Source organism: Ascaphus truei, assembly GCF_040206685.1.
Source record: "Ascaphus truei isolate aAscTru1 chromosome 2 unlocalized genomic scaffold, aAscTru1.hap1 SUPER_2_unloc_2, whole genome shotgun sequence".
Classification (NCBI taxonomy): Eukaryota; Metazoa; Chordata; class Amphibia; order Anura; family Ascaphidae; genus Ascaphus; species Ascaphus truei.
Window position 1 is genome coordinate 575,033 of NW_027453816.1, and position 13,099 is coordinate 588,131.

Genomic DNA, 13,099 nt, shown 5'->3' on the forward strand with positions numbered 1-13,099 from the left:
CAAAATTGAAGTTCGAGATCCTCGCCCGCCTCGGCGTAACCACGGCTGTTCGTGCCCAAAGGTTTCACGCATGGTCCTTCACGATGGATAAAGCCACCCGAAGCCAGATGTATGACCTCATCCACCTCGCCCGGAAGTGGCTACAACCCGAGATCAACTCAGCCAGCCACATCGTGGAACGGTTGGTCATGGACCAGTTCTTGAGGAAACTTCCCTCTGCCTTACGCCGTTGGGTCAGTCGGAGTGACCCCCACAATGCGGATGAGCTTGTGGCCCTCGTAGAAAGGTACAATGCAGCAGAAGAGCACCCGCAACCCACAGTCGTGGAGCAACCCCACTACCCGAGGTTCCAGGACTCTTCCAGAGACGGTAAAAGGGTACCGGGGTTAAGGGGCGCTGAAGAGCGGCGACCACCTTCACGCAGCACCAGCAACAGTGGTTCGCACACTAAGGGCAATAGCCAACATGGGGAGCCGGGAAAAGGCTCTAAGTGGGACACAGACTATGTACCTAAATGTGTAAATTGTCATGAGAGGGGCCACACAGCAAAAATCTGCCCACTAAATGATGAGCCCATGCAATGCAACAGCGTGGAACCTTATTCGCTGTTGTCCCAATGTATGGGCCCTAGCCCAGAGGACCCCTTGAATAACCATCTGTGGGCATTTGTAAAGGTTAATGGTAAGAGGGTTCGGGCACTTCTTGACTCTGGGAGCATGGTCACACTAGTGTCCGAATACCTCTTGCCCATTAAGAAGAAACAGGGAAACAGTTCACAAAGAGTGGCAATTTGTTGTATACATGGGGATAATCATGAATATTCCACTGTTGATGTTTTTTTTGAAACAGAGTTTGGTTCTTTAGATTTCAAGGTGGGTATTGTACCCAAACTGGCACATGATGTGTTAATAGGGACCGACTTTCCCCATTTTCTAAAAATGTGGTCCCCCGCTCAGAATAGCGCCCAGAGTTCAATAGCGGACCATAACGAAGTATTAGAAGAAACAAATCCTTTCCCTTTTTCAGAAATGGAGGTTGACGAGGGCCCAAATAAGAAGGGGGAAAAGGAGGAGTGCTGTAAAATTCCCTTCCCCATCACTACTTTGGTAGGGAATACCCCAAATCAAGATGTTGAGCAGACACTTACCACCCCAGAACCGGATAAGAACCTCGCTGACCTAGAGGTCAGTCCTGGGAGTTTTAAGAAGGCCCAGTGGGAGGACCCCACATTAGCGGTAGCAAGGGGAAATATACGGGACCAGAATAGTACTCCTGGCCAACCAGATAGGTCACTTGCTTACCCCTACTTCGAGGTAGAGAATGACCTAGTATATCGGGTTGATAAAAGGAAATCAGTTACAACTAAACAATTGTTGGTACCACGGACATTCCGTAACGTAGTATTACACCTCGCACATAGTCATCCATTGGGGGGACACCTAGGGGTGGAAAAGACAAAAGAAAAGGTTCTCCGAAGCTTCTATTGGCCTGGGGTTCTGGCAGAAATTACGAATTATTGTTCCTCATGCCCAGAATGTCAGATCACCGCCCCGTTCAAGGCGTACCGCAGCCCATTGGTACCCCTTCCCATAATAGAGGTACCATTTGACCGGATTGCTATGGATCTAGTAGGACCCCTAATAAAGTCTGCTAGGGGACATCAGCATATATTGGTAATATTAGATTATGCCACCCGATATCCGGAGGCAGTTCCCCTACGTAGCACCTCAGCTAAAAACATAGCAAAAGAGTTAGTAGTTCTGTTTTCCCGGGTCGGGATTCCTAAAGAGATTCTATCTGACCAGGGAACACCATTTATGTCCCAAGTAACGAAAGAGCTATGTAAACTCCTAAAAATCAAGCATCTCAGAACCTCAGTCTATCATCCACAAACAGATGGTTTAGTGGAAAGGTTCAATAAAACCTTAAAGAGCATGTTACGGCGGGCGGTTGATAAAGATGGGAAAAACTGGGATTGTTTGTTACCGTACCTGTTATTTGCCATTAGGGAAGTTCCCCAATCATCCACTGGCTTCTCCCCGTTTGAACTATTGTATGGCCGACACCCAAGGGGCTTACTGGATATAGCCAAAGAGACTTGGGAACACGAGGTTACCCCTTACAGAAGTGTAATAGAGCATGTTGCCCAGATGCAGGACCGCATTGCTGCAGTCCTACCCATAGTGAGGGAACACATGGAGAAAGCTCAAGAAGCACAGAGGAATACATATAATAAGGGTGCTAGGGTCAGAATTTTTTCTCCAGGTGATAGGGTACTAGTTCTGGTTCCCACCGTGGAGAGTAAATTCCTTGCTAAATGGCATGGGCCATATGAGGTCTTGGAAAGAGTGGGAGAAGTAAATTATAAGGTAAGACAGCCAGGTAGGAGGAAACCTGAGCAAATTTACCATATAAACCTACTCAAGCCCTGGAAAGATAGAGAAGTCTTGTTAACCCTAGTACCCCCAGGTCCGTCAGAGAATCAAGAAACTGACCCAGAGGTTAGCATAGCTGAAACCCTGTCTGTTCATCAGAAACGAGAGGTTCAGAATTTAGTGAAAAGAAACAAAGAAATCTTCTCTATACGGCCAGGTAGAACTAGCGTAATTGAACATGACCTAGTCTCTGAACCGGGGGTCCGAGTTAACCTTAAACCGTACCGAATCCCAGAGGCCAAAAGAAAGGCTATAAGTTTAGAGGTTAAAAAAATGCTAAAACTAGGTGTAATTGAGGAATCCCAAAGTGGGTGGAACAGCCCTATAGTCTTAGTCCCAAAGCCAGATGGTACAACAAGGTTTTGTAATGACTACCGGAAACTAAACGCGGTGTCAAAATTTGATACTTATCCTATGCCCAGGGTAGATGAACTTGTAGAGAGACTGGGCAAAGCCCGATATCTCACAACCCTAGACCTAACAAAAGGGTACTGGCAGGTTCCCCTCACAGAAAGGGCAAAAGAAAAGACAGCCTTCTCAACCCCAGACGGCCTCTTTCAGTATAAGGTGTTGCCTTTTGGCTTACATGGAGCTCCCGCCACATTCCAAAGAATGATGGATAAAATTTTAAAACCACATGCTCGGTATGCTGCCGCCTACCTGGATGATGTGGTAATCCATAGTGAAGATTGGCAATCCCACCTTCCAAAGGTCCAAGCTGTGCTTGACGCAGTCCGGTCTGCTGGACTAACTGCTAACCCCGCTAAATGCACTATTGGTCTGGAGGAGGCCAAGTATCTGGGATATTCTATTGGCAGAGGTTTACTCAAACCCCAAACACTCAAAGTGGAGGCGATACAAAATTGGCCAAGGCCAGTTACAAAAAAACAAGTAAGGACCTTTTTGGGGTTAATTGGGTACTATAGAAGGTTTATTCCCAATTTTGCAACTAAGGCAACCCCACTAACTGACCTCACAAAAGCAAGAGGACCGCTAATGGTAAAGTGGTCCCCCGAAACCGAACAGGCCTTTAGAAGCCTGAAAGAAGCTCTCTGTGCCCAACCAGTGTTGGTCACACCTGACTTCTCCAAAGAGTTCGTAGTCCAAACCGACGCATCTGAGGTAGGGCTGGGGGCGGTACTCTCCCAGGAGTCTCAAGGTGAGGAGCACCCCATCCTTTATTTAAGTAGGAAACTAAATCCCCAGGAGAAAAATTACTCCATAGTAGAGAAAGAGTGTCTCGCAATAAAGTGGGCTGTAGAGACGCTCAAATACTACCTGTTGGGGAGAAAATTCCGGTTGGTCACAGATCATGCACCCCTTACCTGGATGTGTCAAAACAGGGAAAAGAATGCTAGAGTGACCAGGTGGTTCCTAAGCCTACAACCCTTTAAATTTTCTGTGGAACACAGGTCAGGGCACAAACATGGCAATGCTGACGGGTTGTCAAGGATGCACTCCCTAATATCCATGGTCGCTCATCCCTCGAGGTCTGAGCTGGGGGGGAGGATATGTGACAGAAACCAGGGGATGGTAATAAATTCCGTATATAGGGCTCCCAGGATACTAGACAGTTTCTATCCTGTTTGGCCTGGGAGTGCAGCCTTATAATACATACACTCCATCCCACAGTTTGGCAAGCGCTGGAACTGAGGGATGAGAGATCCAGACCAGAGTTTGTCTGCTGCCTGATTTCTGTCACCTGTCATGCTAATTAGGAATCAGGTATGAAAGACTGATTTCCTGTTTGCTCTGGTCTCCCCACAAGAGCCAGGAGGCTGGAAGGCTGCTGAACTACAGAGGGGAGAAGCCTCTTCCCCAAACAGGTTCAATCTTTCTGTTCATTTGTGTAAGACTGCAAAAGTACCGTGTTTTGATGTTGGAAGTGGAAAAGCCACTTCCAACCCTGAGTCAGGGATATCTAAGTTAAGTTATCGCTCAGGTGAGCAGCTTTTGTTTTGATCTGTTTTCTGTTGTATGCACTGTGGCAGTCTCAGTGCCTGGGACTGAATAAACCAGGCATAGCCTGTTTAAAGGAACAGTACGTGACGCCTCATCATTTAACCTACCCTAAAAGACCGTGTTCTAAACAGTCCCGGACAAACGACGGAGCCCCGGAGTAAGCCGTTTGTCACAGTATAGATATAGGATAAAGTATCTGTTGTCTAAATTTAGCATATGTTAAACTGGAAGGATGTACGTCTTTTTTCAACCTCATCTACTATGTAACTATATCGCCGTGTAACTATGTCGCCGTGCAACTATGTCGCCGTGCAACTATGTCGCCGTGCAACTATGTCGCCGTGCAACTATGTCGCCGTGTAACTATGTCGCCGTGTAACTATGTCGCCGTGTAACTATATCGCCGTGTAACTATATCGCCGTGTAACTATATCGCCGTGTAACTATGTCGCCGTGTAACTATGTCGCCGTGTAACTATATCGCCGTGTAACTATGTCGCCGTGTAACTATGTCGCCGTGTAACTATGTCGCCGTGTAACTATGTCGCCGTGTAACTATGTCGCCGTGTAACTATGTCGCCGTGTAACTATGTCGCCGTGTAACTATGTCGCCGTGCAACTATGTCGCCGTGCAACTATGTCGCCGTGCAACTATGTCGCCGTGCAACTATGTCGCCGTGCAACTATGTCGCCGTGTAACTATGTCGCCGTGTAACTATGTCGCCGTGTAACTATGTCGCCGTGTAACTATATCGCTGTGTAACTATGTAACTATGTAACTATATCGCTATGTAACTATGTAACTATATCGCTGTGTAACTATGTAACTATGTAACTATATCGCTATGTAACTATGTAACTATATCGCCGTGTAACTATGTCGCCGTGTAACTATGTCGCCGTGTAACTATGTCGCCGTGTAACTATATCGCTGTGTAACTATGTAACTATGTAACTATATCGCTATGTAACTATGTAACTATATCGCTGTGTAACTATGTAACTATGTAACTATATCGCTATTTAACTATGTAACTATATCGCTATGTAACTATGTAACTATATCGCTATGTAACTATGTAACTATATAGCTATGTAACTATGTAACTATATCGCTATGTAACTATGTAACTATATCGCTATGTAACTATGTAACTATATCGCTATGTAACTATGTAACTATATCGCTATGTAACTATGTAACTATATCGCTATGTAACTATGTAACTATATCGCTATGTAACTATGTAACTATATCGCTATGTAACTATGTAACTATATCGCTATGTAACTATGTAACTATATCGCTATGTAACTATGTAACTATATCGCTATGTAACTATGTAACTATATCGCCGTGTCACTGTTCTACTTCCACACAGTATATAATGTATTGTGAGGTGGGAAGAGGTTTTCCTCAATGTTTCGGATAGAGTTGCGCAGGGTGGAGCACCCTTTTCTCCTTCTTTATAATGTATTGTGAGGTGGGAAGAGGTTTGCCTCAATGTTTCGGATAGAGTTGCGCAGGGTGGAGCACCCTTTTCTCCTTCTTTATAATGTATTGTGAGGTGGGAAGAGGTTTGCCTCAATGTTTCGGATAGAGTTGCGCAGGGTGGAGCACCCTTTTCTCCTTCTTTATAATGTATTGTGAGGTGGGAAGAGGTTTGCCTCAATGTTTCGGATAGAGTTGCGTTTCACGGCCTCCGGCATAGAACTCTGACTTTTTTTTAAAAGGTAATTTAACCTCTGAAGCGGAACAGAAAGGTGCTTTGGAAGAGGGAAGCAGGACATTATTACAAGGTATCCGGAAGCCCTCCCGGAGCTGGAAGACGCTGCCCGGACCATTGAAGAGAACGAACCAGAAGGTGTTTCCAAGTGCCGTGAGATGTCCTCAGCCTTGGTACTTCTGGGTTAGTACGGGCCTACACTATTACAGTGAACGTCCCAGCGAGACACTGAGGGCAACGACAGGTGGGCAGGAGCTTATAAAGATGGTGTTTGTGGATCAGTCACCTGCAAACCTCAGCCCATGTGACTGATTTAGCGCTGTTTAGCGCGTTTTCCCCACTGAGAAGCGCACAGGAGGGAGCGTCCCTTTCTCAGCTGATGCGCGGCTGCTTTTTGCGTATTCAGAATACGTTTGGGATAGAGACAATCAGTTTCCCTCTATAGCAGAGAGGGGGTGGGGCACCGCCCCAAAAAAGGGGGGACATCGGGAGAGAAAGAGGGGGTCAGAATGCCAGAGAGAGTAACAGATAACATGGAAGTGCAGTTTCATGCACCAATAACTGAAATAATAATAATAATATATTCCTTATTCCTTTAAATGGGATAATTAAGGGTTCCCAACATCCAAACCTTGGGCACGTTCCTCTGTGCCCCAAATAAACAGCAGGGACCCAAAGGCAAACGCAATGTTTCCGGGGGGCCAGATTAAAAAGATTGGGAACCCCCTGATTTACTGTAATCACAGATCAGGGAAGCTTCGTGCTGTGTCCCCCCTCCCCCCCTTTTCTGTGTCCCCCCCCCTTTGCTGTGTCCCCCCCTCGCAGTGACACACCACTCTTACCTATAACACAGCCCACATCTCGCTGGAAGTAATAACCGAGGTCACAACGACACACGCGGCGCCCCTGCTGATCCGGGCAGGTGCTGAACGGGGGGCAATCCCCATCATCCAGACATCTTATAACATCTGTATTCAGTACAAAGCGTATAACATCTGTATTCAGAACACAGCGTGTAACATCTGTATTCAGTACACGGCGTGTAACATCTGTATTCAGTACACAGCGTGTAACATCTGTATTCAGTGCAAAGCGTGTAACATCTGTATTCAGTACAAAGCGTGTAACATCTGTATTCAGTACACAGCGTGTAACATCTGTATTCAGTACACAGCGTGTAACATCTGTATTCAGTACACAGCGTGTAACATCTGTATTCAGTAGAAAGCGTGTAACATCTGTATTCAGTACACAGCGTGTAACATCTGTATTCAGTACAATGCGTGTAACATCTGTATTCAGTACACAGCGTGTAACATCTGTATTCAGTACAATGCGTGTAACATCTGTATTCAGTACACAGCATGTAACATCTGTATTCAGTACAAAGCGTATAACATCTGTATTCAGTGCAATGCGTGTAACATCTGTATTCAGTACACAGCGTGTAACATCTGTATTCAGTACACAGCGTGTAACATCTGTATTCAGTACAAAGCGTATAACATCTGTATTCAGTGCAATGCGTGTAACATCTGTATTCAGTACACAGCGTGTACCATCTGTATTCAGTACAATGCGTGTAACATCTGTATTCAGTACACAGCGTGTAACATCTGTATTCAGTACAATGCGTGTAACATCTGTATTCAGTACAAAGCGTATAACATCTGTATTCAGTACACAGCGTGTAACATCTGTATTCAGCGCAATGCGTGTAACATCTGTTTTCAGTACAAAGTGTATAACATCTGTATTCAGTACACGGCGTGTAACATCTGTATTCAGTACACAGCGTGTAACATCTGTATACAGTACACAGCGTGTAACATCTGTATTCAGTACAAAGTGTATAACATCTGTATTCAGTACACAGCGTGTAACATCTGTATTCAGTACACAGCGTGTAACATCTGTATTCAGTACACAGCGTGTAACATCTGTATTCAGTACACAGCGTGTAACATCTGTATTCAGTACACAGCGTATAACGTGTATTCAGTACAAAGCGTATAACATCTGTATTCAGTGCAATGCGTGTAACATCTGTATTCCGTACACAGCGTATAACGTGTATTCAGTACGCAGCGTGTAACATCTGTATTCGGTACCCACCCCTGTCTGTCTCTCGCCTCTCCTTACAGTCCCACCCCTGTCTGTCTCTCGCCTCTCCTTACAGTCCCACCCCTGTCTGTCTCTCGCCTCTCCTTACAGTCCCACCCCTGTCTGTCTCTCGCCTCTCCTTACAGTCCCACCCCTGTCTGTCTCTCGCCTCTCCTTACAATCCCACCCCTGTCTGTCTCTCACCTCTCCTTACAGTCCCACCCCTGTCTGTCTCTTGCCTCTCCTTACAGTCCCACCCCTGTCTGTCTCTCGCCTCTCCTTACAGTCCCACCCCTGTCTGTCTCTCGCCTCTCCTTACAATCCCACCCCTGTCTGTCTCTCGCCTCTCCTTACAGTCCCACCCCTGTCTGTCTCTCGCCTCTCCTTACAATCCCACCCGTCTGTCTCTCGCCTCTCCTTACAATCCCACCCCTGTCTGTCTCTCGCCTCTCCTTACAGTCTCACCCCTGTCTGTCTCTCGCCTCTCCTTACAGTCCCACCCCTGCCTGTCTCTCGCCTCTCCTTACAGTCCCACCCCTGTCTGTCTCTCGCCTCTCCTTACAGTCCCACCCCTGTCTGTCTCTCGCCTCTCCTTACAGTCCCACCCCTGTCTGTCTCTCGCCTCTCCTTACAGTACCACCCCTGTCTGTCTCTCGCCTCTCCTTACAGTCCCACCCCTGTCTGTCTCTCGCCTCTCCTCACAGTCCCACCCCTGTCTGTCTCTCCCCTCTCCTTACAGTCCCACCCCTGTCTGTCTCTCGCCTCTCCTTACAGTCCCACCCCTGTCTGTCTCTCGCCTCTCCTTACAGTCCCACCCCTGTCTGTCTCTCGCCTCTCCTTACAGTCCCACCCCTGTTTGTCTCTTGCCTCTCCTTACAGTCCCACCCCTGTCTGTCTCTTGCCTCTCCTTACAGTCCCACCGCTGTCTGTCTCTCGCCTCTCCTTACAGTCCCACCCCTGTCTGACTCTCGCCTCTCCTTACAATCCCACCCCTGTCTGTCTCTCGCCTCTCCTTACAGTCCCACCCCTGTCTGTCTCTCGCCTCTCCTTACAGTCCCACCCCTGTCTGTCTCTCGCCTCTCCTTACAGTCCCACCCCTGTCTGTCTCTCGCCTCTCCTTACAGTCCCACCCCTGTCTGTCTCTCGCCTCTCCTTACAGTCCCACCCCTGTCAGTCTCTCGCCTCTCCTTACAATCCCACCCCTGTCTGTCTCTCGCCTCTCCTTACAGTCCCACCCCTGTCTGTCTCTCGCCTCTCCTTACAATCCCACCCCTGTATACATCTCTCCTCTCCTTACAATCCCACCCCTGTATACATCTCTCCTCTCCTTACAATCCCACCCCTGTATACATCTCGCCTCTCCTTACAATCCCACCCCGGTCTGTGTCTCTCCTCTCTATACAAGGCTCTGCTCACAATGAAAGCTATATAATACCGCTGCAAAGGAGTTAAAGAAACCCCAAAGATTGAAAGCCGTATAAGACTCTTGAAGCCAATAGTGAATAGATTTCTATATCCACAAGAGAACAAACCCTTCTCCTCACCTTTGATGGCTTCGGTAGTGATGAAGGACGTATTGGATTGGGATGTACTATCTGTCACCCATGGCAAGCTGGAGGTCCCAGCATCCGACGTCTCGGACGTCACGTTCCAGGTCCCGTCTGTCTCTGTAATACAAACATGTGAAGCATTGAAGGTGTGTCTGCCACACATTGTATCACAGTCTCTTCCACCACACGTGGCAATGGTACCCACTGGATGCAGATAGCAACTCATGTGATAGGTACTAACCACAAACAGTGAGAGTGTCTGATGATAAATCAGCCCCAGGGCTGCGTTATTACCACAGCAGTAACATCATTACAACTATTACAGTCCCAGCTCCTATAGAGACCTGAGCTTATCAGCATGGATAGCAGCCTCATAGGGAATACGTCCTCCACTCCTCTACTTCACACTGTTAAATCACTGGTCTTCTTCCAAGGAAGTTGTGCAAAGATCAGGGACCACTTCAGTAGTACGGGATCAGACACAGAGCTTATAATGAATATAATTCAAGTTCCCCACAAAATATAGGCCCATATTTACTTGGCATATAATTAGACACCTTCTGGCTCTTAAAGACATCTTACAGTTGATTGGTATGGAAGGTGTCTTCCAGCGTTAGAAGATCTCTTATAGCAGAAAGCTGCTTAGTAGATATGGCCCAAAGTATTTCCCATACCTGTTACGGCTTCTGTAGGGGCGCCGGATATATTGATTTGGGATGTTCCATCTGTCAACCATGGTAAGATGGAGGTCACTGCATCCATCCCACTGGTTCCATGTGACCCCTCTGTCCCAGGGCTTCCAGATGTTCCATCTGTCACCCATGGAAAGCTGGAGGTCACTGCATCCATCCCACTGGTTCCATGTGACCCCTCTGTCCCAGGGCTTCCAGATGTTCCATCTGTCACCCATGGAAAGCTGGAGGTCACTGCATCCATCCCACTGGTTCCATGTGACCCCTCTGTCTCAGGGCTTCCAGATGTTCCATCTGTCACCCATGGTAAGCTGGGGGTGAGTGCATCCATCCCACTGGTGATGTGTGACCCCTCTGTCCCAGGGCTCCCAGATGTTCCATCTGTCACCCATGGTAAGCTGGAGGTCACTGTATCCATCCCACTGGTTCCATGTGACCCCTCTGTCCCGGTGCTTCCAGATGTTCCATCTGTCACCCATGGTAAGCTGGGGGTCACTGCATCCATCCCACTGGTGACGTGTGATCCCTCTGACCTGGTGCTCCCAGATGTTCCATCTGTCACCCATGGTAAGCTTGGGGTGAGTGCATCCATCCCACTGGTGACATGCGATCCCTCTGACCTGGTGCTCCCGTCTGAAATGGTCAAATAAATGGACATTTTTCAAAGGAGTTACAATCTTTCCCAGAAGAAGAGGTGGCATCGATACCAACACGTGAGCGGTTGAAGTGTAGTGGTATTAAATGGTTATTAAACCTCTACTATTTTATTAATGTTCCATGGTTTTCTTAAAGTACGCACATATTGTTGAAGTTGTTCAGGTTTAGAATACTTATGTAATCGGGCACAGTCCTGCTTTTTGGGCATAGGCTACTAACCCAAACCAACAAGATTATTTACGACAGGCCTGATTATAAATCAGTCCCATACATGTAGATGCTTTAATCCCATGGCAGTACTATCATTACAAACTATTAAGTCACCGCTCCTATAGAGATCTAAGCTTATCAGCACAAATAACAGTCTCATAAGGAATCCTTCACTATATTGTTGTGCATTGTTATATCCCTGGTCTTCTTTCCAAGGAAGATGTTCTTGTGTAAAAATGAGGAAACACTTCAGTGGTAAGCGATCGGACACTAAGCTTATCTATACTATAATTCTAAGGTGGATTCCGTCTGTTTGTTTGTATGTCAGAAGCATCGAAATCTCACAAACGGCACCACATAGCAAAAAAAAACTTTTACTGTACATTCTGCTGCGGATTTGTAGGTCAACGCAACTATTTTGAGCTTTCAATCTGACTCACCTCCCAAATTATGGACATACTAAGTTTCACTCAGCTGTTCAGCAAATCTGTTAGAGCAGGAGCAGGGGACGGGGGGCGTGGCTACTAAGGGAGGGGGCGTGTCCTTGCCTGGATCCAGCTAGCAGGGGGAGATGTACCAGCGGGAGGGGGGGGAGATGTGCCAGCGGGGGGGGGGGTAAATATCGTGCGAAGGGATAGAGCAGGGCTGCTGCTGCTGCTAGGGGGCTGGGCAGCTTCCACCATCTTGATTGGCTGATTACATAGCAGCAGCTAATCAGGAGGAGGTAGCAGGAGCCTGGGGGTGGGGCCAAAGAGCGGAGGAAAAGCATGCAGCAGAGAAGTGAGGCTGTGTCCTTTCTCTTGTCTGCTGCCTGTGTCCTGTGTGTGTGTGTCCTGTGTGTGTGTGTGTGTGTGTGTGTGTGTGTGTGTGTGTGTGTGTCTAATGTCTGCTGCCTGTGTCCTGTGTGTGTGTGTGTCCTGTGTGTGTGTGTGTCCTGTGTGTGTGTGTCCTGTGTGTGTGTCCTGTGTGTGTCCTGTGTGTGTGTGTGTCTCCTGTCTGCTGCCTGTGTCCTGTGTGTGTGTGTGTCCTGTGTGTGTCCTGTGTGTGTGTGTCCTGTCTCCTGTCTGTGTCCTCTGTGTGGGTGTCCTGTGTGTGGGTGTCCTGTGTGTGTGTGTCCTGTGTGTGTGTCCTGTGTGTGTCCTGTGTGTGTGTGTCTCCTGTCTGCTGCCTGTGTCCTGTGTGTGTGTGTGTCCTGGGTGTGTGTGTGTGTGTGTGTGTCCTGTTTGTGTGTGTGGTGATAGACAGTACATACAGTACTGACAACTTTGAGCAATTGCTCACTCCCCCTTACTTTTCTGTTACCATACTAAGTCTAACCATTTTCAGGACCTATTAAAAATAACCCCCATTGTAAATTCATCACAGCAGCATTGCAATCTCTGCAGCACCCTTACTCACACATCCCCAAGAAGGCAGAGCAGGTTACTTATCCAATGGCATGATTCAATATGCAATTTAATGCTGGATTTTGAAGTCTAAATTTGAATGCTACTGTACTGATAATGACTGGGAGGGAGAGGGGAGGGGGGTGATAATGACAAGGAGGCGGGTTGAGAGAGGATGAAGGGAGGGGAGGGATGAGAGAGGATGAGGGGTGGGTGAGAGGACGAGGACGAGGGGGTGAGAGGATAAGGAGAGAGAGGATGAGGAGGGGGTGCAAGTATCTTGGAATTTGTGGGAGGAGCAGTAAGATCAGTATTGCTCGCCCTGTACAGTGTGACTGCAGGTCAGTTATTTATAATGATCTGACCTTTACATCATTT

General features: G+C 47.5%; 1 protein-coding gene across 8 annotated transcripts in view; it reads right to left on the reverse strand.

The window, feature by feature from the left end:
- The window catches only part of LOC142473266 (uncharacterized), a 111,926-nt gene that overhangs the window by 82,586 nt on the left and 16,241 nt on the right, over nt 1–13,099 (reverse strand). For 6 of the 8 annotated variants that reach the window (XR_012790018.1, XM_075580465.1, XM_075580459.1 and 3 more), the window contains 3 exons: nt 10,452–11,102; nt 9,772–9,894; nt 6,967–7,092 (listed from right to left, as the gene is read on the reverse strand). Coding sequence is in view for 7 of the 8 variants with exons in the window: in XM_075580465.1 (XP_075436580.1) it covers nt 6,967–7,092; nt 9,772–9,894; nt 10,452–11,102 (900 nt within the window). In the remaining variant the exon portion in view is untranslated. The remainder of the gene's footprint in view (nt 1–6,966; nt 7,093–9,771; nt 9,895–10,451; nt 11,103–13,099) is intronic. The other 2 variants (XM_075580462.1, XM_075580461.1) reach the window with 2 other exon arrangements.